This window comes from Bombina bombina, chromosome 2, assembly GCF_027579735.1.
Source record: "Bombina bombina isolate aBomBom1 chromosome 2, aBomBom1.pri, whole genome shotgun sequence".
NCBI classification, from domain to species: Eukaryota; Metazoa; Chordata; class Amphibia; order Anura; family Bombinatoridae; genus Bombina; species Bombina bombina.
This window is the reverse complement of record NC_069500.1, coordinates 969,721,678-969,749,295: the sequence shown is the minus strand read 5'-3', so window position 1 is coordinate 969,749,295 and position 27,618 is coordinate 969,721,678. Positions and strand designations below refer to the sequence as shown.

At 37.0% G+C, this 27,618-nt stretch overlaps 1 protein-coding gene across 1 annotated transcript in view; it reads right to left on the bottom strand.

The window, feature by feature from the left end:
• The window catches only part of MTTP (microsomal triglyceride transfer protein), a 173,616-nt gene that overhangs the window by 90,191 nt on the left and 55,807 nt on the right, over positions 1-27,618 (bottom strand). The window contains exons 4-7 of the mRNA XM_053703476.1: positions 15,724-15,831; positions 8,156-8,272; positions 5,790-5,929; positions 3,494-3,644 (exon numbers count right to left, since the gene is read on the bottom strand). Coding sequence (XP_053559451.1) covers positions 3,494-3,644; positions 5,790-5,929; positions 8,156-8,272; positions 15,724-15,831 — 516 coding nt within the window. The remainder of the gene's footprint in view (positions 1-3,493; positions 3,645-5,789; positions 5,930-8,155; positions 8,273-15,723; positions 15,832-27,618) is intronic.

Below are 27,618 nucleotides of genomic sequence, written 5' to 3'. Positions count from 1 at the left end.
GTCGGATCAGGTCCACAAGACCTTTAATAAATAGGCCACTATGTACCATAATATTTGTTAGGACAAATCCATAAACTTTTCTTACACTGTAAGCCCTGATTTGCAAGGGGCATACATAAGGACAAAACATGATACCTAAGTAGCCTGGGTCTAACAAGCTCCTCCTCTAGCAATGTTGCTAAGTCCAGATGGGCTCCTTGGACATGTGGATCCAGTCTCATGTGATACCTCTGTGATCCCTGTAGCTATGTCCCTGCTATTTGAAGAACTATTGCTTTTTTAAACAGTAAAGTCATAATTAAACTTTCATGATTTAGACAGAACATGCAGTTTTAAACAACTTTCCAATTTACTTTTGTTACCAAATTTGCTTTTTTCTCTTGGTATCTTTTATTAAAGAGTAAAATTAGGTAGGCTCATAGGAGCTCAGGAGTGTGCACGTGTCTTTAGTACTCTATGGCAACAGTGTTTTGCAACATTGTATAACAAAGCTACAAAGAATGTTGCAAAACACTGCTGCCATATAGTACTAAGGACACATGCACACTCCTGAGCTCTTATGAGCCTACCTAGTTTTACTCTTTAATAAAAGATACCAAGAGAAAAAAAGCAAATTTGGTAACAAAAGTAAATTGGAAAGTTGTTTAAAACTGCATGCTCTATCTGAATCATGAAAGTTTAATTTTGACTTTACTGTCCCTTTAAGTAGATAAACTTTTTATTTATAGTTTTTTTGACACTTCACCATATAAATATTTAGTCATGGTAAGTGTTTTTATATTCACCGTCTCATAGATAGCATTTTGGATAAACCGTTTTACAAATCTTTAGATGCGAATATCAATGTTTTGATTTGTATAACTATTAAGATCAGTGACTTACATATATATTTATAATATGGTTTTACTAAAAAGCTTTTTACAGATTACTTATATTGTATGTTACTAGTTGTTTGTAACTTATATCAATTACTATTTCTTCTACCAATGTACTTCTTAAGAAACGTAAACACAAGCATTAGCATGTTAAGTATATGGGGCATATTTATCAAGTTCCATATGGATTTTGATGCCCCTTTGTTTCCGGCGAGCATAACTTGTCCGCCTGCTCTGAGGCCGCAGACAGAAGTCAACTCGATCAAATACGATGGGCTTGATTGACACCCCCTGCTAGCGGCCACAAATCTGCAGGGGGCGGTATTGCACCAGCAGTTCACAAGAACTGCTGGTGCAATGATAAATGCCCACAGCGTATGCTGTCGGCATTTATCGATGTGAGGCGGACATGATGCGCTACTTCGTATCATGTCCACTCGCACATTGTTAAATATGCCCCTCTATGTGCTAATAACTACAGAGCCTCGCGTTTTTTGCTCTTTTTAAAATTGGTTTAAAGAGAATATGTCTAAATTACTTGAACAGATGATCTATGAAGCACACACATCATACAAAAAAGTTATGTGATTTATCATTTTAATTATTGCTTGTGCTAATTTAACAAACAATGTAGTCAGTAGTAGTAGCAAAATATGAGTTAATAACATTTACATTTAGAATTAAAATTGGTAAATAGCGACAGCCTAAGGGGTATATTTAACATAGTGCGAGCAGACATGATAGGATGTAGTGTATCATTTACGCTGCACATCGATAAATGCTGACAGCATACACTGTCTTTATTTATAATTGCACCAGCAGTTCTTGTGAACTGCTTGTGTAATGCCAGTCCATGCAGATTCACGGCCAATCAGCCGCTAGCAGGGGGTGTCAATCAACCCAATTGTATTCGATCAGGTTAATTTCTGTCCGCGGCCTCAGAGCAGGTCTTTAGATACATACGGAGCTTGATAAATTGCCCCCTAAGTATCTATTCTCAGTTGAACAATATCAAGGAGAAGGTTTTTACAATAATTCATTTCAGTATAAATATTTTAAATAAGAAAAATAATTACATTGCTATTAAAATCATTGAGATGGTATAACACATTATTTGAAACTGGTCATATTCCAGAACCTGAGTATCTTTATTTGGTGTTAAAGCAATCAGGGTGTTGCATCACAACCTGTGTTCCATCTAAGGCCAGTTTTGTGAGCAGCCCAGCAGTGAAACAGTTAAAAATGGAGCCACACCTTGCAGTCTGCATTGTGTATTGCACTGGTTTTCACACCTGACCTCAGGCGTCCCTAACAGACCAGATTTATACCTTAGTAGAGAGCAGGTAAAATTACCATGTTTACTAATCAGCTAATTATTTCACCTGTTAGAGAGGACTGAGTACAGGTTTGAAAACCAGTGGTGCTACTTGCTTTAATTAACTGTTTCACTGCAGGGCCCCGCTCACAAAACTTAGAGGGAACACTGATCACAACCAAAAGATAAACTGGAAAAATGCCAAAAAGTAGCAGCACAAACAATATAAAGGGGTTGATTTATCAGCATTGCACACAAGCACTATTTTGCACTTGCGTGCAATTGCACCCCCTGCCCGCACACAGCCAATCAAGCGCGGGCAGGAGCTGTCATTGAAATTTGCCACCTGAGAGGTGACAAAAGGATAGGGAAGCGCAGTGGTCTCATGACCGCTGCTTGTTAAATATGGACCGCAGGTTCTCTTGTGAGAACCTGCAGTCGTAGGCAGGGAAAGCCTGCCGAAATGGTTTGATGATAAATCGACCCCATAATCACTCTTTTATCGTGCTAAAAGACATAAAAAGACAGACAACATTTGGGCCCACGTACTTAATCATGTTTTCATTGTGTGAGCCCAAAATATTTTTGAAGTTTGGCACAATAAAGGAGTGCTTTTATATTATTTGTGGCATATTTTCCAGATCATACTATACTTTCACACTATGAAATGAAGGTCAAAGATCAAATTGTGTAAGTTTCACTGGACCTGATATTCAAAACCTCGCCACTCAGGTGAGATATTTTAAGAAGCCTTGTCGGTATGGAAAGGTCCTTTAAAAACATTTTAGAAACACAAATTTTAACTTGAGAAATGTTTATGTTATTATTATTATCGGTTATTTGCAGAGCGCCAACAGATTCCGCAGCGCTATGTTGCTATGTAGTGTTCTTTATGTGAAACAGAAACTTCTACATTATACAAGGTCTAAAAAAATCCCAAAGATTTTGTGTGATTCCTCTCCATGCCAGCGAGGTTTTGAATATCAGGTCCCCTGAGTCCTCACAAAACTGTGAGGTCAGCAGCAAGTTTCTATTTTCTCAGTTTCTTGGGTGTTGTCTATGAAGTCCCTAAGAGGGTCATGTCGGTTGACAAGTAGAAATATCTGTATATAATATTTGTTTTTTATAAAACAAAGTATGCTGCTCAAATCAGTCTTGTTTACCATGAATTAAATGATAACCTTTAGTCTGATATGTGGAAAAGAATTGCAGTAAAGAAAATATCATGAGACAAGAAGGTTGTTAGGTCTGAATTTTGAGTAGACAATGCTGGTATAAATGTAATGTAAAGTACAGTACTTACCGATGAGCAACTTTTACACTCAGGCTTCAAGTGATCAGCCACCAGCGGTAGAGCAGAGTATTTTGGATCTAGCGCCTTGATAACAGTGCCCATTTGTTTTCCTGCAGCCTCCTTCAATCCAGCTTCAACAGACTTCAGCTGCAATTTTTGCCTGCAGATTGGAGAAATAATGTCTTATAATGTATCAAGAACCCATATACAGAAAATGTAATATAAATTGCCAATCTCTGTAGTATTTTTATCTCTATAATTCAGCATGTTTCATTCCATAGTCCAAATTTAACGGGACATAAAAACCCCAATTTTTCTTATATAATTTAGATAGAGCATACAATTTAAACAAGTTTCCAGTTTATTTCTACTGTCACATTTGGTTCATTTTTTTGTTATCCTTTGCTGAAGGAGCAGCAATGTACTACTGGGAGCTAGCTGAACACAGGTTGGGAGCCAATGAATAGAGTCATATATGTGTAGCCACTAATCAGCAGCTAGCTCCCTGTACTACATAGCTACTTCTGAGCATAAATCAAATGAAGGAACAATGCAAATTAAATAGTGGAAAAACTGGAAATTTGTCTAAAATTGCACTATTTGAATCTGCAGGGCCGTAGAATACAGTTTAAAACCTATGAACTAGATTACAAGTGTAGTGCACAAATATTAGCACTATTGTGTGTTAAAATTGCTCAAGAGCAATCAATAACGCTTTTATTTTTTAGCTCATATTACAAATCTAAAGTTATATATTATCACTCGAGCAAAAGTCTAGGGCACTGGTTTTCAAACCTGTCCTCAGGCCAGATTCTCAGTATTACCTTGGATGAGAGCAGGTAAAATAATGATGTTTACTAATCAGTCAATATAAAGGGGAAAACATTAGCGCACAGCAGAAAAGAACTATAACATCAAAAAGTAAAATACAAAGTCTATATTTAGCCCATACCTCTCACGAAGAAGAAATAACTGTATACATCGAAACGCGTAAGGTTATATCTGTGGGCGATTGTTTTTCCTGGCAGACGCTTATCTTGAGCAGCACACAGACATTTTGTTATCATATCTTTACCAGTGGCTTTTTAATGACCTCATATTGATTGAGGGCACAATGTGTAAGAATTTTTAATTGTATTTTTATTGCATGATATATTAAATCATTTTATACTTTTGGATGTTCCTTGATTTTTATCTTTCGTCTCTCCCTTTGAACGAGACCGTCGGCGCATAAGAAAACATACTATCATCTCCAAGAAAGATTGAATTTACAAAACCACGGTGAGGGCCATACACCTTCCCCTCTCACTGACAGAGCATTACCCTTACCATAAAATATTGAGGTAAGGTTTGGTGAGCACCCATGTTTTTATTAACCTGGATACATTCATATTGGAACAACATATGTGAATAACCCTTGAGCTGTTATATTGAAAGTGAAAGTTGTGACTCTTTTATTGAAATAATTCCAAAAGAAATATGGACTTTGTATTTTACTTTGTGATGTTATCGTTCTTTTCTCTGTGCACTTATATTTTTCACTTTGTATTGACTGTTACATTTTCACCATACAGAGGGAGTGTTAGAGATACGTCTTTCCCCAGGCATAAGCAGCACGGAGTCCTTATTAGAGATTTTGTAAGAGAATCCAATCATTTTTTGCTACTATGTATTACTACTAGTATACTGTTTTTTTGGTTGAATAGGGTCTTAGCGCTTTCCATTGCTTATAGATTAGGCTATAACAGACCATTTTATGTTTACTAATGAGCTGATTTTTTTCACTTCTGTTCCCGTTCAGATATCCTCAAAATATAACCGGTTAGGGAGGTCCGAGGACAGGTTTGAAGACCAACAGGCCCATTTATCAAAGGGCTTGCGGACCTGATCCGACACTGCGGATCAGGTCCGCAAGACCTCGCTAAATGCGGAGAGCAATACGCTCTCCGCATTTAACATTGCACCAGCAGCTCACAAGAGCTGCTGGTGCAACGCCGCCCCCTGCTGACTCGCGGCCAATCGGCCGCCAGCAGGGAGCTGTCAATCAACCCGATCGTATTCGATCGGGTTGATGTCTGGCGATTCCTGTCCGCCTGTTCAGAGCAGGCGGACAGGGTTATGGAGCAGCGGTCTTTAGACCGCTGCTTCATAAGTTGTGTTTCTGGCGAGTCTGAAGACTCGCCAGAAACACTGCCCTTCAAGCTCCATACGGAGCTTGATAAATGGGCCTGCTAGGGTCAAGGGTATGCTGACATGTACATGTTTGACATTTTTGTATTAAATATGTCATACATAGAGGACTTACTTTGAAACTATTTTAGCTGCAATGATGTTATAGGCATTAAGAATCGACACATGATTTTCTTCAGCCAGCGCAGATTTAATAATCCCATCCTCAACAGCATAAATTGTACTAGATGTTTGTTTGCTGGAAATTCCAAGAACCTGCAAAATAAAATATATCACATATATACACAGTAAGTATTCCATGCTAAGAAATGAATAATTCCCTAATGAAATATGTAACAAAAAAATATCAACAAAAGGACGCAACAGTTAAAAGGGCGACTAGTGACACTGCAACGTGTTTAATCTCTGCAAACTGATCAAACACATAGTTAAAAGGATATTAAACAGTGCTCCTTTAGTAGCAAAAATATGCTAACAAAAGATGAAAAGAAAGTGTGTTAAAAAAACAGCAAACAGTTTACCTGTTTTCTTGCTAAATGAGCAGTTCTCAGTGTAGCCACTGCCCACAGCTAGATAAGAGAACTGCTATTACAGAACTTAGGTTACATGATCACAAGATCTTTGCAACAAAAGTCCTATAGTGAACATGGTCAATAAACTAATTTCAGATAGCAGATAGGTGTCTGGTAGAAACACTTCAAAGCAAAACTGTTGCCTTCTTGTAGAGAATACAGCCCCCTTGTGGGGTTGTGACAGGAAGTAAAAGGTAAAATCCCTTTAAAGTGAGGAATAATATATATTGCAATGATTTTTTTAAAGGGACAGTCTACAACAGAATTTTTTATTGTTTTAAAAGATAGAAAATCCCTTTATTACCCATTCCCCAGTTTTGCATAACCAACACAGTTATAGTAATATACTTTTACCTCTGTGATTACCTTGTATCTAACCATCTTCTGATAGCCCCCTGAACACATGACTTTTTATTTATTATCTGTTGACTTGCATTTAGTACTGTGTTGTGCTAACTCTTAAATAACTCCTCGGGCATGAGCACAGTGTTATCTATATGGCCCACATGAACTAGCAGTCTTTTATTATGAAAAGCTAATAAAAAGCATGTGATTAAGAGGCTGTCTTTAGTGGCTTAGAAACAGGCAGACATTTAGAGGTTTAAATATTATAAAGTATATTAATATAACAATGTTAGTTGTGCAAAGCTGGGGAATGGGTAGTAAAGACATTATCTTTTTAAACAATAATATTTTTAGTGTAGACTGTCCCTTTAAGTATAACCCACTGCTTAGTGTTTTTTTTTTATTACAACTATGAAGCCGACTTTACAAATAACTGATAATAATTTATCCCTTTAAGTACTGCTTGGGTCCTGCAGAGCACTGATCCAATCAGCAGCACTAGTTGCACGACCCATCTGTGCAACTAGCGCTACTGGTTGGATCAGTGGCAGTTTCTGCTCTGGACCAGCAGTGCTCTGCAGCTCCCAAGTGCAACTATAAGTACATGTTTGACGAGGGTTAAACACATATCGTTGCAGTGTATCTAGTGATATAAGTACATGCTCTAATGAATTAGAGCCTTTGATTTTAGAACTACAATGGCCCTTTAAATCATAATTTTGATCTATTTGCAACACCATAAACATAATAACATAAAAGTTTACCGTAGAGTTTACTGCTATTTCTTCAAAGTAAAATGATTCTTGATAAATACACAATTTTCTCTGTGCTACACTATATGATAATTTGCTGTTTATATGCATGATCACATAACTTAAAAGAACGTTAACACAGAGGTATATTATTTTGACGTCTATACTGAATGGATCATGAATGTCAGATATAAAAAATATCATACTTCTAATAATGCACATGCTGTGCTATTAAAAATAATAATGTTTCTTTAGTTTAGATAAAAATGGTTATTAAACTATATATCATGTGACCATAACAGCAAAATACACCCAGAAGAATAGAACTAGATGCAGAATTGTCTGTAGTAGCAATGTAATTTATGATATTATAAATTATGTCAGTAGTGATGTCAGTAACAATGTCATCAACAATCGAAAGTGTGATGTAATTAGTAATGTCATGCAAAGCTGCCAAAGGGGGGTGGGAAAGTAAAAATTTGGATTTTCCGAGCATTCGATTGGGAACTTAACATTTTGTAGTACCATAGATTTTGTTACATTAATTTTATCATGTACATGTATAGGGAAAGAAATGACAGCATAAATGTAAGTTTTTGTCCATTTTATCATTGTTTTGACTAGTAACTTTTCTTGCTCATTAAAACTATAGTTATATAGTTCCATATGTATGATATACATAGATACTGTAGATGATAGATAGATAGATAGATAGATAGATAGATAGATAGATAGATAGATAGATAGATAGATACAGTAGACAGATAGATAAATAGACAGACAGAAATATTGACTGATACCTGGGGTCTTACCTTGTTGGAGTTTGTGAATCCTGTTTTTGGTATCTTGCAACTGTTTAGTTCCTTGATTTTGTTAATGTGATTCTTTTGTGTTTGGTAGGTCACTTTGCAGTCACCAGAAACATCAACCTGAGAAATAAAAAATACAGACAAACTCTGTTTATAATGCACAGAATGATAAATCAAGGTGATTTGTTTATTCTTTTGAAGCCTTAAATAAATTTCAAACCTTTCAAAAGCTTCAATTTCTATGGCATTATATTTTGCACATAAAGAATCAAATGTGTTTATATGTATATATGGACAGCTGGACATGTAGGTTTGTCTAAAACAACTGAATCACTGTGCCTAGCTTGGGTGCAGTTACTTGGCCTGTGAGCTAGCCATCTGTAGAACTTACAGAGCTCTCCATCTGCAGTCCTCATCAAATTCCCGATTAAACGGGTCAACACTTAAGGTCCCTATGAGCTACAAGGAAAAGGGATTTGAGGCATCTCTCAGAGACCAAAGGGTTTGAGTTTTTAAAGGGCCATTTTATTTAAAAAATTACATTCTTTGTTTTCACTTTATAGAAGTACCCTTCAGGACACACAAAGCACTGCTGGATGATCCCACCAGCAGCATTAGTTACATAGCTGAGTCATGTGACTAGTCGTGTGATTGGAACAGCAGCAGTTCTCGATTGGGATCTGCAGAGTACTTCAACTATGTCCTTTAGGGGGATTAAACACATAGAGGTGCTGGGTTGCTAGTCTTAAAATGACATACTCTAGCAAATTAGAGCATGTCATTTTTTGACTATAAGGGCTCTTTAAGGATGAGGGTAATCATTTTAAGAGCCGATTGGGATCTGCAGAGTACTTCAACTATGTCCTTTAGGGGGATTAAACACATAGAGGTGCTGGGTTGCTAGTCTTAAAATGACATACTCTAGCGAATTAGAGCATGTCATTTTTTGACTATAAGGGCTCTTTAAGGATGAGGGTAATCCTTTTAAGAGCCTGTTTTATCCACAGGAATAGAAACTTGCTTATAATGTGTGATACCATCTAGTTTTGTTGTCTCTCATCATCAAAATCAGTCAAGGATTCATGCATCTCAGTTTGATAAAATGTGAGTCGAAGTGAATCAACCCTAATGCCACATATGTTCTCCAATTGAGAGATTCTGAAATGCAGGTTTCTGTGCACTTTGAAGTTTTGAGTACGATCCCCCTAGGTTTGTGTCTTTTTAAATAGAACTTATAGAACTTTTTAACACCTATAAAAGTGTATGTTTGCATGTTTATTTTAAGAAAGATCATGCTTTGCTTTTTCTGTACGATACACATACAGGGAGTGCAGAATTATTAGGCAAATGAGTATTTTGACCACATCATCCTCTTTATGCATGTTGTCTTACTCCAAGCTGTATAGGCTCAAAAGCCTACTACCAATTAAGCATATTAGGTGATGTGCATCTCTGTAATGAGAAGGGGTGTGGTCTAATGACATCAACACCCTATATCAGGTGTGCATAATTATTAGGCAACTTCCTTTCCTTTGGCAAAATGGGTCAAAAGAAGGACTTGACAGGCTCAGAAAAGTCAAAAATAGTGAGATATCTTGCAGAGGGATGCAGCACTCTTAAAATTGCAAAGCTTCTGAAGCGTGATCATCGAACAATCAAGCGTTTCATTCAAAATAGTCAACAGGGTCGCAAGAAGCGTGTGGAAAAACCAAGGTGCAAAATAACTGCCCATGAACTGAGAAAAGTCAAGCGTGCAGCTGCCATGATGCCACTTGCCACCAGTTTGGCCATATTTCAGAGCTGCAACATCACTGGAGTGCCCAAAAGCACAAGGTGTGCAATACTCAGAGACATGGCCAAGGTAAGAAAGGCTGAAAGACGATCACCACTGAACAAGACACACAAGCTGAAACATCAAGACTGGGCCAAGAAATATCTCAAGACTGATTTTTCTAAGGTTTTATGGACTGATGAAATGAGAGTGAGTCTTGATGGGCCAGATGGATGGGCCCGTGGCAGGATTGGTAAAGGGCAGAGAGCTCCAGTCCGACTCAGACGCCAGCAAGGTGGAGGTGGAGTACTGGTTTGGGCTGGTATCATCAAAGATGAGCTTGTGGGGCCTTTTCGGGTTGAGGATGGAGTCAAGCTCAACTCCCAGTCCTACTGCCAGTTTCTGGAAGACACCTTCTTCAAGTAGTGGTACAGGCAGAAGTCTGCATCCTTCAAGAAAAACATGATTTTCATGCAGGACAATGCTCCATCACACGCGTCCAAGTACTCCACAGCGTGGCTGGCAAGAAAGGGTATAAAAGAAGAAAATTTAATGACATGGCCTCCTTGTTCACCTGATCTGAACCCCATTGAGAACCTGTGGTCCATCATCAAATGTGAGATTTACAAGGAGGGAAAACAGTACACCTCTCTGAACAGTGTCTGGGAGGTTGTGGTTGCTGCTGCACGCAATGTTGATGGTGAACAGATCAAAACACTGACAGAATCCATGGATGGCAGGCTTTTGAGTGTCCTTGCAAAGAAAGGAGGCTATATTGGTCACTGATTTGTTTTTGTTTTGTTTTTGAATGTCAGAAATGTATATTTGTGAATGTTGAGATGTTATATTGGTTTCACTGGTAAAAATAAATAATTGAAATGGGTATATATTTGTTTTTTGTTAAGTTACCTAATAATTATGCACAGTAATAGTCACCTGCACACACAGATATCCCCCTAAAAAGCTATAACTAAAAACAAATTAAAAACTACTTCCAAAACTATTCAGCTTTGATATTAATGAGTTTTTTGGGTTCATTGAGAACATGGTTGTTGTTCAATAATAAAATTAATCCTCAAAAATACAACTTGCCTAATAATTCTGCACTCCCTGTAAATGTATACACATTAAAATAATATTAAAGGGATAGAAAGGTCAAAATTAAAATGTGTTTGAGTTCTTTTCAATTTCAAATACAATCATTTTTGCAATATATTTCCATTAGCAAAAATGCTTCTTGTAAAAGTTATTACTGTTTTTTAGCAACATATTCACATATGCTGTGAGGGCTGTGCAACAACATCTCAGAAAGTTGCTTGTAGGCCACAAATTAAGTCTTCATAGGCAGGGCCGCCACTAGAAATTTTGGGGCCCCTTACTTAACCATTGATCAGGGCCTCCCCCCCCCCTTTGACATGTGCAATTTTTGACCAAGTGACTAAAACGTATGTATGCACTTTATTCTTAAGTGTAGTCAAACTTGGAAATGTTGTAAAGTTAATAACACAAACACAGAAACACACAGACACACTCATACACTGAAACACACACTCACATATAAGGATTCACATAGCAGACACTCAAAGAAACACACAAACAATCTCAGACACAGACACCCACACAGATACTCAGCACTTGTTTGACCTGACAAGTAATAAGGTAGACTACAGTTTTGTCAAAAATATAGATTTACAAGACAAAATATGGAATTCTGATTATCTTTTTGTCAAGGAAGATGCCAACTATATTATGACAAAAGCATGCAGTAACTGAAAGGAAGGGCCCTGAACTGCCTTAACAATAGTTTAAAGGTTAAAGTGAAGGTAAACTTTGGTAAATGAAAGCCCGTTTTTTAAAAATACTATTAAAAACAGGGGCACTTTCATTCATCAAAGTTTACAAAGGAAAGCAGCCGTTTTGTAAAAAAAAAAGACTTTTTTTTCTTTTCACTGCTACAGCAGCTTCCCCCACCTAGAGATCCTCTATTCATACGTCAGCAATGAATAATATGGCTTCCTCCAATCACAGCAATTAGCAGTCTTGATAAAGGCCAAATGTTTGGCCGAAACGCGTTGACAAGCAGCTGGTAAGCATTATTTCAATCTTGTTTATTCTAGTTTGGAAGCCTGCACTATTTGTTTTAAACTTTACAGGACATTATACCATAATTCAGGATGAATAACAAAGAATTTAACAAAGTCTAAATAGGACTACTGGATTCTCACCATCAAGAAAGCACCTTCATCGTTTTAAGGGCCCAGGATCACCATCGCTAGATTCTTCACCATCAGGAAACAAGTTTGTTTAAAAACATTATTCTATATTATCCTTTGTTCAACACCAATGGGTTATTAATTTTTATTTGGATTGTGACACTGACTGCCACATACATTTCTGTTTAATTTGTGCCACACTTGTGAATTTTTATTTGTGGCACCCACAGAACACTGCATTTATTATTTTTTCATCTTTTTATCTTTTTAGAAATTTTTCATTTTTTCACTTTTTCATCCTTTAAAGAGTGTCTCACAAAGTTTTCATTCATTATTTTGCAATTTGTTTATGCACGTGCATATATTTAATTATTTACACATTTACCACTGTATCACTGTGATCAATTTTGATCCCACTGCACTCACTGTTGGGGTTCACTTCATCAAGTTTAACCCCTTATTGTGTTTACCTGACATTGTGTTTACCTGATATTGGTTTTACTCAATAAGTCTAACCCCTTATTGTTTTAACATTGTTTTTTAACACTCAGTAGCTACTGTTTATATTTATGTTATTTTTATTATACATTTTACCTACCTGGTGTGGACACATACCAGAGATTGTAAGGAATAAATTATTCACCGTTTAGAAACCAGATCCTCTTCCTAATATAGTTAACCTTGCCTTACTGGCGCTTTGAACACACAACACATACTTCCTCCAATCACAGCATGGCCTTGGGCAATGACTACCCTGGGGGGAAAGCTGTGATTGGAGGAAGCTGGATTAGTAGTCATTGCTGACTTGTGAATAGAGGATCTCTAGGTGGGGGAAGCTGCTGTAGCTGTGAAAATAAAAATAGGTATTTTTTTTAACAACGGCTGCTTTGTAAACTTTGATGAATGAAAGTGCCCCTATTTTTAATAGTATTTTTAAAAAATGGGCTTTCATTCATCAAAGTTTACCTTGACTTTAAGTGATGGATTGGTGACATCCAGAAAGGTCTCATTAGTCTCAAAGTCTGTAGAAAGATGTTAATAATCAGTAGTAAGGTCAAAATGTCCTAAAAAGGAACTGGCAATGGACACACACACACACACACACACAAACTTGCACATACACCCACAGAGACAGCCTCAGAAAACACACAAAGTCATACACACTCACAGACACACACAGAAAACACACAAAGACATACACACACACAGACACCCACAGAAAACACACAAAGAAATACATACACACACCCACAAAGAAACTCCCACAGAAAATGCACAAAGACAGACACACAAACCCTCACAGAGAGATCCACAGAAAAAAATACATACACACTCATAGAGACACCAACAAAAGCACAAAGACATAAACACTAACACCCACAGAAACACTTACAGGAGGTACATTTTCTGCACATTGCCATCCCCTAAATCAACAGTGTGTGACATGCATGCTAAAAAAATATCAGAAATTAAGAGATCACTTTTTAAAGAATCATATTTGTAAATGTGCAAACAAAAATACTTCTGTGAATTAAAAAGTGTACATTATTGATCTGTCAGAATGTGTAGATGAAGAAAGTACTTTTAAAAGGTTGACATATGTTTGGGGTTTCCCCCCCCCCCCATTTTCCCCAACCAAGAGCACCACTTCAAATCTGGTGTACAAATGTTCCCATCTGTCAACTTGACAGATGGGAACATTTGTACACCAGATTTGAAGTGGATTTTGAAAATGCTGTACTCTATATGGTCTTGGTGGAACCATAAACTGTGGCACTAGGTCTCATACCATTAAATCTGGTCAAATGCAGGATTTAGGCTTGTTTGTAAGTATTTCAAAATTAAGTCAGCTGTAGTGTAAACCGAACAGTGTTAAGTTAACCTGTCTCATTTCAAACACTGATCAATCTTAGCCTGAGAGTATACATTTTATGCAGGGGTAAAAATCTTAGATAAAATGCCTCCTGGCATCTGGAAAGTCCTTGCATAAAGGGGCAGTAAACTGGAATGTAATATATATATATATATATATATATATATATATATATATATATATATATATATATATATATATATATATATATATAAAAAATTATATCTGCCAAAAGGGCACCTACAATTTGTGTATTGAGGAGGAAACATTTCTGCATGGTTTTAAATACAGAATTTCTACAGCATTGTAAATAATCATAAATACACTGATGCATATTGCTAAAAAAAATTGTTTTTGTAGACCCCTGGCCCCACCATACAACTACCACACTGAAGTTACAATCAGAAATTGCACAAATAAATAAAAAACATTTACTAAGTAAGTCCTACCTGCTCTGCAAATGAAAGTGATCTGCCGCCTTACTCAGGCACACACTGTACAAACTGAAGTGCCAAGTTTGGCTCACACTGTGCATAGTGCACTCTCAGAAATCCTCTCAAATTCTAATGCTTTACTCCTTGTAATGAAATTTCCCACGTTCAATAGCACTCTGCTGTAGCACCCTCTGGTGGCTGCCAAAATGTAAAATAAATAAATAAATATATATTTTCAATAATAGTTGTGCTTGCCTCATGGGGCCCCCTGGCGCACTTGGCCCCTGACAGGAGTCACCCTATTCACCCCCTAATGGCAGCCTTGTTCATAGGCACAAAACACATTACCCCCAACTTTCTGAGATAGAATACTGGTGCACAAGCCCTCACAGGATATATGTGCGTATGCCGCTGAAAAACAGTAATGACTTTTATTAGAAGCATTTTTGCTAATGAAAGTATATTGCAAAAATGCTTCTATGTAAAATTTGAATGCATCAATGCACATTTCAGTTTTGACCTTTCTATCCCTTTAACAACTGCTTAACATACATAAATACAATATGATTAATCAGGTTATATACTTAAAGGGATACTAAACCCAAACTTTATCTTTCATGATTCAGATAGAGCATGCAATTTTAAGCAACTTTCTAATGTCTTCCTATTATCAAATTGTCTTTGTTCTCTTGGTATCTTTATTTGAAAATGCAGGAATGAAAGCTTAGGAGACAGCCCATTTTAGGTTCAGCACCTGGCGCTTGCAAGCACTATCAAGGGTGCTAAACCAAAAATGGGCCGGCTCCTAAGCTTTCATTCCTGCTTTTTTAAATAAAGATAGAAAGAGAACAAAGACAATTTCATAATAGGAGTAAATTAGAAAGTTGCTTAAAATTGCATGCTCTATCTGAATCATGAAAGATAAAGTTTGGGTTTAGTATCCCTTTAAGTCCAGCATTTGGAATTTAATATAATTGTCTACTATTGGTATTTTTCAACAGCTAATGTTCTGCAATGGAAAACGGAAGTGATTTATGAGCTAAACAGCTGCTTTATTAATGGCGTAATGGTTTGAGATCCATCACTAATGTTCTTCCCACTTCTACTATGATGTGTTTGTCACCATCCTCTCATGCATCTGACCGACTCCTACAACTCACAGAATTGATATCTGCTGGAAATTTAAACCAACAGCATTGATTGTTTAATCAATTTCCTGTTGGGCAAACAAGATACCACTTGAGAAAACTGCCCACACTGACTATAACAAACAGTGTTACCTCACTGAGGGAACCAGAATGAAGCTGTATCTGGAACAGACTAGCCAATCCTCTCTTGATGTTTAGAATGACTGTGGGTTCATCTTGGTAGGTGTAGAAGTTTTTCACCTTGGGAGACAAACAAATGAACACATGTTAAGTCTAGACAAGTGCAGTCTAATTACTAGTTATCACTATGGCTACAGTAAATGTTTTTATTAAATAAGCAGTATTTTATGTGTGAAATATCTTAGCTCTAAAACAGCATAAACAATGGTAACACATTGACAGGAAAATAGTTTTCCAAAAAGACAAGTAATATACTGAAATATTCAGAAAGATTTTGCTGCAGACCAATATGATGAAGATCAGTGTTTCTCAACCTTTTTGTAGCAAGTACCCCTGTAGGTATATATTTATTTTCTATGTACCCCAACTGCAGCACAAATACTATTGATCTTCTACATGAGCAAAAGTGGAAATCATGTGTATTACTTGATTTCACAAGCTTGTATCAGATATGTTAATAAAGTAAATATATAGTAATCTGATATCGGTTTTATGTTTCACAGATTTTAATATTTGGCAATATTACAACAGAGAATAATAATCACATAAAACACATATATATAATCCATTGATATTAATAATTATATACAATTAATGTGCTTCTTACATTATAGGAAAATAAACTCTCATCTGCATGATGACGAAAGTAATATTTGTGGTACCATCTTTCTATTTTTAATAACCATTTCATGCACAGTTTATCTGTCTTGTTTTATTGCTGTATACTTCATTATGAGCACTTTACCTATTTTCACAGTGGCAGATGTATCTGCCACTTGTCTCTGTGACACTTGGTCACAGTAATACACTTTCTCTGTTCATATCAGTGAAGCTCAACTCCAGCCCTCATATGTCACTAACAAGCCAGAATCTAAACTTTTAGCAATTTGAGGTCAATCAGTAATTCTGCCTTGGTCTAAACAAGGCAGGGAAATACTCACACTCTGCCCTGTTAGTAGTGCTCAAGGGTAGAAATGAGAAACACAGCTTTCTTTGATAGGTCATATTTATGATTGCTACATCTGGGGGGGGGGGGGGGGGGGGGATAATGAAGACCAATCCCTTGCCAATGCCTCAAGTACCCCAGGGGTACAAGTACCACAGGCTGAGGAACTAGGATGCAGATCATCAAAGTAAAATCTTCACAGTGTTATTAAAGGGATATTAATCTTTTCATTTTCCTGTAAAATGTTTAATAAGAGAAATGTAATAACATTGCAGTATATATTGTATTTTTTGCCTGCTTTGGCATTAAAATACCTTTGAATATTTTTAGTTTATCACCCTCCAGAGAGATTGGAGTACCTGCATCATATTTAAGAATGATGAAATTTACCTGAGCATGCAACATTCTACAAAATGATTAGTTCAAGCTCATATATATATATATATTGTATAGTATCAATAAATACTTATATATATATATATATATATATATATATATATATATATATATATATATATATATATATATATATATATATATATATATATATAAATAAAATATATACCTATTTAACATTTATCATATTACATTTTTGAAAATGTATTTTACAGTTCTTTTGGAAATAAAATGTTTAAAAGATAATTATTGTGTTACATCAACAGAAAGCTCTATTGCCCTGCAAAATTAAAAATGTTTTGGGTTTGTGAAAAAAACAGGAATACTAGTCAGCAGGTCATAATTGTAAAAACAACATTTGTGTGCAGGCTACCCTAGCCCTTAGAGTGATTGTAAAGTTTAATGAATAAGTGCCCGGTAACTAAAAATAATCTTAAAAACAGGGGCACTTTCATTCATTAAACTTTACAATGATGCTTATTTTTAAAAATACTTACTTTGCATTATGGTAGTTAAACATAATGCCGATCCTCCGCCCGCAGCTCCTGCTTTCTTTAGAAGATTGATGACAAATCCAGCTTCCTCCAATCATTGTGTGCCCCCTTTGGCGTCCAGCTCATGAGGCACGCAATGATTGGAGGAAGCTGGATCGTCATCGATATGCTTATGAAAGATGCTTAGCTATATCCCAGTAGTGTATTGCAGCGCTGGGGCTGACTTTAACTATGTATTTAACAGTTCTATGTAAGCAATAGTGCAACTATTAAATGCTCCAAGATATTAAAGAATTTTCTTTTTCCTCTTTTTATGTCCCTTTAAGGGGCATATTTATGATTGTGCGAGCGGACATGATCCGATATAGCGGATCATGTCCACTGCACATCGATAAATGCCGACAGCATACGCTCTCGCATTTATCATTGCACCAGCGGTTCTTGTGAACTGCTGGTGCAATACCGTCCCCTGCAGATTCGTGGCCAATTGGCCACTAGCACGGGGTTCCAATCAACCCGATTGTATTCAATCGGGTTGATATCTGACGATTTCTGTCCGCCGCCTCAGAGCAGGCGGACAGGTTATGGAGTAGCGGTCTTTAGACCGCTGCTTCATAACCTCTGTTTCCAGCGAGCCTGAAGGCTCGCCGGAAGCACTGGGCATCAAGCTCCATGTGGAGCTTAATATGCCCCTAAGGTTCAACCAGCTGGGTAGTGAATTTGTAAAATGATTGAAATTCAAATTGCATAACTATTTATACAGCCACTGGCATTCAATCATAATCCATTGATTTATATATGAGAATCCCAAATGAATGACGTGTCACAAGCCATCCAGCCTTTGAACACAATATTCCTATGTTTCTTTAGCATATTAAGGACTTTGTATCTCTAATACCAGCATAATGACAATGTTATCTGGTTGTGTACTTTGCAACACTGATGAGTTAATTATAGCAGACAGGAAAAAGTGAAACTAATTTCACAGCAGTTACAAAGCATTAGAGAATGAGATTAGAAAGATTTTATGGGGAAATATACTGAAGGGCATTAAATCTTGGCTAACATCCCTGAATCCACATTTTCATTAGAATAACCAAATGGTAGGAAAATCTATCTTGGGGCCTCTTCAAAGATATGTGCTCATCACAGTTATCACACTTATCACCTATTCAAAGATTAAAGATTGCAGGTCAAGGTACTGTTTAAATGTCTTTATTTTCTAAATGAACACTCATATAGAACTTTGCCTTGTTCCTTTAGTTATAAAAAAAACATTCCTAGTTCCCAGTTTAGTAGTGACCACTGTAGATATGCAGGTAAGCAGAGATCTATAGGAAAAATTAATCTATTACAGCAGAGAAATAAATCAATATTGAGACTCGAGGGTTCATAATATCTTAATATAGGTGGTGACTGAAGTGGACAGCAATATAATCAAGTAAACAAATTTTCATAAACAGACAAAAAAAGCTAAAGCAATGAATTAGCAGCTTCTCTTCAGCAACTATTTACTGATATCCAGTCTGAGAGGATGTCAAATCACTGTAGGTATCCCTGTATAACCCTCCTATATAAGCAGTTGTATTAAAGGGACAGTCTACACCAGAGTTTTTATTGTTTAAAAAGCTAGATAATCCCTTTATTACCCATTCCCCAGTTTAGCATAACGAACACTGTTATATTAATATACTTTTTACCTCTGTGATTACCTTGTATCTAAACATCTTCTGACAGCCCCCTGATCACATGACATTATTATCTATTGACTTGCATTTTGGCAATTAGTGCAGTGTCTAGCACTCCCCTGTTGTGAAAAGCAAATAAAAAGCATTTGATAAGAGGCGGCCTTCAAGGGCTTAAAAATTATCATATGAGCCTACCTAGGTTTAGCTTTCAACCAGGAGAACAAAGCACATTTGATGATAAAATTAAATTAGAAGGTTGTTTAAAATTGCATGCCCTATCTGAATCATGAAAGTTTATTTTTGACTAGAATGTCCCTTTAAAGGAACAGTATACAACAATTTTCATATAACTGCATGTAATAGACACTACTATAAAGAATAATATGCACAGATACTGATATAAAAATCCAGTAACTGTTTAAAAACATACTTAGAAGCTCCCAGTTTAGCACTGTTGAAAAGGTTAGGCTATTACTCCCTCTTAAATGGGCTGGAAAGCTAAAAGAGCAGACCCCCCCCCCCCTTCCCTGCATATGAAAAGACCCTTTACACAAACAGGAGCAAGCTGGAGTAGGTAGACAACAGTTTACTACTAAAACTTTGGGGCTTGGTTAGGAGTCTCAAAATCAGCACAAGGTTATTTAAAAATAGGCAAAACTATACATTTAAAAAACAAAACAAAAAGCTGTATGGGCTATATAAATGGATCATCTACAAAACATTTACGCAAAGAAAAATCTAGTGTATAATGTCCCTTCAATAAGCACACAAGCCTCCTACTTCGAAATCTGTAAGAAGTGTTTCTGTCATAACTACTATAAAAATTAGACATTTGCATGGGCAACATTTTCGGTTTGGCCAAATCTTTTGTTCCGAATATTCAAAATACTTTGCATTTTGAATATTTGTTGCCCGTGTTAATCCGTATTCGTTTAAAGTTTAAACTAAATGAATACCAACCATTCACGGGACATTTATATTGGTTTTCGTGAAACAAATGTACATGTTCTTCTGCTGCAGGTGAAAAAGTTTACCTATAGCATGAAATACCTGTAGCGTGCTGGAGAGCCGCTCTGTCTTTACAGAGCTTCTGGCACACTAATAGGAGGCTTAGTGCGGCGGCTCCCGGGGCCTGCGCTAAAGGACCTTCTCCTTTAGGCCCTAGGAGTTGATGTGCTAAGCCCCAATTAGTGAGGCCAGGTCTCTGTGAAGGAGAGGGCAGGATGAGTGCGGCTCTCCAGCAAACTAAATGTTAGTATTTTAACTATTTACAAGAAATTCATCATTATTCATTTGTTTTCTTAAAATGTCATGCTGCATTTGTTCAGATATTCGTTATGAGAAAACGAGATGAATATCTGTGTTTTGGAAATGACTCTGCATTCGTGATAAAACAAATGCACACGTCTAATGAAAAGTATTCACTTTTTTTACATTAAAAATAGTGAAATTAGATTTTTCATTTCATTAGTCTCTCTTCTAAAGCTTGCAATAACAACCATTGATAAATACTTTCTGCTATAAAACACGATACTATTTATTCTGTTTATTAAGCTGCATATGCAACTTTGAAGCCCCATCGCTGCAGGGTCACATGAACGAGCCAGAAGCCGAAAGTTAAGAAGTAGCGGTCATCAGATGGCGACATTGCAAAAGCTTTCTGCCATCCCGGGCGGACAAGTTAGATCGGTCCCTAAATATGAATTTGAAAATAGTTTCTTCCATGGCAAAGAAACTGAAGGCCAGTTAGCAGTTGTCATATAATATTAAACTTATATTTAAATCTTAAAATCAAAATGTTCTATTTCACTTTTTTTCTTTTTTTTAAACAAAATTGTACTTTTACTACTTGTGTAACTCTTGCAATGAGACAACCACCAAATGATGAGCAACTAATGAGATATAGTTAAATAAAATATTCATAAAAGTAGTTCTATAAATTGCCATTGCTTTCAATTTCTTGTAATGAAATTTCAGTGACAAGACTGGAAGACAGAAAAGCAGGGCTAAAGTTAATATTGCTTATTTCACTTCAGATGACCTTGGTTGTGCATCACTTGTAATCTTCAGCTTGATGGAGAATATTGCACTCAGGGTAAATTGTATGGTGGGTATCAGGGGCGCATTTTGGCCTAGGCAAACAAGGCACTTGCCTAGGGCAGCAGATTGGAGGGGGGCAGCACTTTTTTTAGGCTATATTTATAAGAAACTTACAGTTATTTTAAAAGTATTATACTGGTATATAATGAGAGATTTTGCCAAGGAGCTAGGGGGGTATAATAAGAGACTGCATATGAAGCTTACTTTTTAGAGGTAACTCTAAACACTTAATTTATTTAGCTTGCTATTGCCTTTAGTTCTGTTGGCTTTCAGTACTTAGGATTGTGTTTAGGGAAGCATTGTATCAAGAAATCTGTGTTTGGGAGTTGTATATGTAGATATTGCAGCAATAGATAGATGTGTGTGTGTGTGTGTGTATGCGTATAACTCTGTATGCGTGTATGTGTCTGTATGTGAATGTGTATTTGTGTTTGTGTATATATATGTGTGTGTGTGTATGCAAATGATTTGCAAGTCCTTGCAAACATTTACTTTAAAAATGCCATGAAAAAAAAAGAAAATTCACATTACTACCTGCCGAAAAAATATTATGGTAAAAAAAGGCCTAAAACCTTGGTGGTGGGTGGGGATAGGGGGCAGCAGAATTTTGAGTGCCTAGGGCAGCACAAAACCTAAATACACCACTGGTGAGTATATATATATATATATATATATATATATATATATATATATATATATGTATATATTGTTCTTGCTCATGAACTCAATATGGGCAAAAAAGTACACATTAGTACCGGTGCTAAAGTCTATTATAAAAATTAGTATATGCAACAAAAAACAAACAAAAAAAAAAGACTTTATAGTAACTCTGTTGCCTCAGACATTAAAGGGGCATGAAACCCAATCTTTTTTTCTATCATGATTCAGATAGATCATGCATATTTTAAATAACTGTCCAGTATATTTGTATGATCTAATTTGTTTTGTTCTCTTTCTATTCTTTGTTGAAAAGTATATATACGTAGGCTCAAAAGCTGCTGATTGGTGGCTGCACATATATGCCTCTTGCTATTGGCTTTCAGTTAGCTCCCAGTACTGTATTACTGCTCCATCAACACAAAGATACTAAGAGAATGAAGCAAATTAGATAATAGAAGTGAACTGGAAAGTTGTTTAAAATTGTATGTTCTATCTGAATTGTGAAAGAAAATTTTTTGGGTTTTATGTCCCTTTAACTTTATTATCCACTGTGTTAAATACCACTAATTAAAAAGTCAATGCAAGCTCCGATGAATAGCTGAATCAAAATACATACAAAATAAACATATGATAAAAGACACTGTTAAGAAAAGACTAATAAGCTGGAAGAATCCTGCCAAGGTAAAAAGTATGTAGGCATTTTCGTCTGGCAGCACAGTACGCTGTGTTTGTGATTGCGGAGCCATATTAGGATTTACTCAAATCTCCTTATTTCACACTTTTGCGTAGTCTGATCCAGAACAGGAGATCAACACATTAAGAGTGTGCGCTGGAGTATATCACCAGCTTCTCCGCAGTTGGCGGAATTATCTGGCCACCTACTGCATTTTTTTTTTATATTGTACTATTTTTGTTTTATATTTATCTACACACCTCATAGCACTAACATGAATCCAAACATGACCATACTGATATTCATGACAACCCTTTTCTCACTCCAATTCTGTTCCTATCATTACCGCCATAAGCACACACCTCAAACTGGAAAACAAATTTTCATACACCATGGCCTGCTCTGTTGCTGTAACTTATCTGCTGAGTGCTGGTGGAGAGTTATAAAAAAATAGCCCTCCTACCCCCACCTCACAAAATTATAAAGTATCCCATTCACTATATGGCCAAACAAAAACTATGTCCAAATTCCTATTCCTTATGTTACTTGCCCTTGCAAATGATGTAGAGTCTAACCCTGGTCCCCCAGCAAATTCCATTCCTAGCCTTCCAGCTAAAAACGGCCTCTCCTTTGTGCACTGTAATATCCGCAGCTTACTACCAAAAATCAATGCACTGCAAGCCCAAAATCATTGTTATCTCTGAATCGTGGCTAACTGCAAAAATACCTGACTCTGCAATTGCAATACATGGGTATTTATGCCATAGAATACATACAGAGCAAAGAGAGGGGGCGACATTGTAATTTATGTTGACAATTCCACAAAGTTCACCCCCTTACAAAAATCTAGCTCTCCTGCCACCTTTGATTTCCTTTCTGGCACAATTGAGATACTGTGCAGTAAATCAATCATTGTTGCAGGAATCTACTGCCCACATAGCTCCCCTGTGCATTCCATTTCTGACATAGCCCATCTCCTTAGTGAAACCATAGCTGAAAACCCAAAAAGTGAAATTTTGGTTTTTGGAGATTTTAATATTGATTGGCTGAATCCAAAAAATAACAGTTGTTGCACGCTATTTAAATCTTTGCAGCTAACGCAATTAATCTCCTCCCCAACTCGCATAAACATCAAAAGCTATAATCATACCCTGCTCGACTGGATTCTCTCCACTTCTCCCGACCCATACCTCCCAACATTTCAAAATTCAAAAGAGGAACACCCCACCCCCACCCCCCCCCCCGGCAAAAAAATTGAAATGTGGTGGGCGGGGCTTAAAAATCATAAGACCAAAGTAATAAAAATAAAATTCTAAATAAAGTCATATATTTTAATACACTTAGGCAGCAAATCAAACACAAGCTCAAACCACTGGTATGGCTATGTGAGCGCTGTATTTAATTAGCCTTTGCAAAGACATTGCTAAATATTTTTATCTTAATTGCACATTTATTAATAAATTCTTTAAAACTACTCTCTGCATTCCCCATTAATATTCTAGATTCTGGCCTTTAAAGTCAGCAAAAATGCACAGTAGCACGCTACATAGCATACACTTACACATGCAGATACACACACACTACATACTAACACTTATACATGCAGATACATACACACTACATAGCATACACTTACACATGCAGATACACACACACTACATATCATACACTTATACATGCAGATACACAGACACTACATAGTATACACTTATACATGCAGACACACACACACTACATAGCATACACTTATACATGCAGATACACACTTATACATGCAGATACACATACACACACTACATAGCTTACATTTATACATGCAGATACAAACACACACACACACTACATAGCATAAACTTATACATACACACAGTTATGGATACAGATAGACACACACACTACATCATATATGGGTATCTGTAATTCATTGTATGGGGTCCTGGGGTTGGCAAGCCCATTAGCTGGCAGTCTGCGGCTGCCACTGTTCGTTACACTGTTCATTACCCTGGTATTAGCACTGCTCATTGTATAAAACTGAAGGCATGCTAGTATTATCACCAGGGGTTAGATATCATCATTACCAGAGGTAGGTTAGAGAGGTCACCATTACCCGTGGTCAGTGTGTATACAGCCTTCTTACTCCTGCTTAACCCACACACCATTCCTTTTCCACAGGGAATATAACAGGTATCTAACCCTGTGAGAGCAAAGACAGCTGCTTCTAGGGTTGCCACCTGTCCCTTAAAATACAGAACACTTATAAGTTACACATGTTGCAGGGTGTCCAGAAACACAATACATGTTCTTCCCTGCACACCCTGCAGCATGTGTAACTCATAAATGTCCAGGAAAACATGGCTGAGGTGGCAACCCTAGCTGCTTCTGAGTATGGGCCCAATAGAATTTAAAAAAAAAAAAAAAAAAAAAAAATTTTTTTAAAAACTCGGGACAGAGGGACAGACCCCTAAAATCGGGACCGTCCCGCGAAAATCGGGACAGTTGGGGGGTATGCCGACCTAATCCAGGAGGGAGGTGTTTTCCCTAACAATTTCAGTGACCACTGCATAGTGTACTGCATGCGAAAAATAAAGGCAACTAAATCCCCTCCCAAGGTTAAAATCACCAGGTCCTTCAAAAAATTTAATATTCAATCATTTCTAAATGACATCAAGAACCCCCCCTGGCACAGATTAAACCTAATCCCAGATCTAGACTCTTCAGTTGAATTCTTTCGGTCTGAACTCCTACAAGTTTGGAATTTACATGCCCCGCTGAGTAAGGTAAGAGTTAAAGGAGCACACTTAAATTGGATCACAGCTGACCTCATTCAAATGTACCAGTTTCGGGATTCATTATGGTCAAAGTTCAAGCATACTGGCTCTATGAATGATCACGGTGTATATAGACAATGGCGAAATATATGCACTAAACAAACAAAATTAGCCAAGGCCCAATATTTCTGTGAAAATCTGAACAATAACATATCTAACCCTAGAAAGTTTTGAAAACTCATAAATAACTTACAAAATCCACCAATCCACTCTCAACCCACCACTGTCAATGTGGATAACCAAACCCTGCAATTATTTTGTCGGATGCTCCACCACCCAGATTGAAAAAATAATAAATGGCCCACACCTTGAAACTAGAAATGTGGATCAGGCCCCACTAAAACAGCAAAGACCCAATATAGAGAAGTTCAATTTTAGACCTGTACCCATCAATGTCATTAAGAAACACCTTAATAATCTAAAAATGAAAAACCAGTCTGGACCTGATCAAATCCCAGCAATGCTGTTGAAGCTCAGTGTGCCGGCAATTGCTAAGCCTGTCACAACCCTAATTAATGAATCCTTGATGTCTGGATACATACCCAAACTCTGGAAAACTGCAAGAGTAGTGCCTATTCATAAAAGTGGGAGTTAACCTTGGTTTCTAACTATTGCCCTATATCATTGCTCCCAGTATTGTCAAAAATTTTAGAAAAATGCGTCCATACGCAATTATGCGAGTATTACCAACTTTCTAACTATCTGACCCCTGATCAATCAGGTTTTCGCCTGAATCACTCCACAACTGCCCTCCTAAAAGTTTGCAACAACATCCAAACTGGCATGGAACAAGGAGAACTAACTGGAGCTATTTTCCTTGATTTTGCAAAGGTCTTTGACACAGTAGACCATGACATACTACTGCTCAAACTAAAAAACTCTGGTATTGCTGGTCATCCGTTAACCTGGTTTCGATCATATGTATCGGATCCATCAAAATATGTCTCTGTTTCTAACAGTGACTCCCTCCCTCTCCCAGTCACGTGTGGTGTTCCCCAAGGTTCCATTCTCGGCCCCCTACTATTTACATTATTTATAAATGGTTGGCCTAATGTCTGCAAATCCTCAACTGTACACATTATTATTATTATCAGGTATTTGCAGAGCGCCAACAGATTCCGCAGCACTACACATGTACGCAGATGACACGGTAATCTATGCAAACAATTCTGATCTGCCGCAGCTTGAAGCAGTGCTCCAAGACCAGTTCACAGAGGTAGAAAAGTGGATCTCAAAAAACAAACTCTTCCTAAACACTGACAAAACTGTCACAATGATCTTTGGAACGAGACCTAAATTACACAAATTACAAAATTCCCATCTACGCATGAAAACAAAATCCAATTGCACGCTGATTGCAGTCCACTCTTTCAAATACTTGGGTATGTTGTTAGACCCCAATCTATCTTTTGGCCTCCACATAGAAAAACTTGCATCTAAACTTTATCCAAAACTAGGTGCCCTGTACAGAAACAAATCTTGCCTCAGCCCTACAGTAAAAGAAAAGATTGTACAGCAAATGCTGATGCCTATCATGGATTATGGGGACGTAGTATACGCACCTGCACCACAAACTCACCTTAATAAACTTAATACATTGTATAACTCGTTCTGCCGCTTTGTGCTACAACAGGACCCACCATTGTGTCATGCTAAAAGAACTAAACTGGCTGTCGCTGGAATCCAGACGCACCCTCCATCTTTCCTGCCTTGTGTTTAAGAGCCTTTCTGGGAAGCTCCCACCCTACCTGAACAAAATGCTCTCCCCGGCTATTCCCACCTCCTATAAACTCCGATCCAATAACAGCACATTATTTAGCTTGCCTCAATACAAAAAGAAAGCAGCTCGATCCTCCTTTTCCTACAGAGCACCACAATTATGGAATGACCTCCCGCACACTTTCAAACCTTCCCCAAGCCTAATATCCTTTAAGAGATCCCTCTCTACATATCTCAAAACAGAATGTGCCTGTCATGGTTGATTATATATTTCCTACATGTTCTATGTTAATTTTTTGCATATATTGTGTATTATTATTGTTTTTGTATTTTATTGTACCCT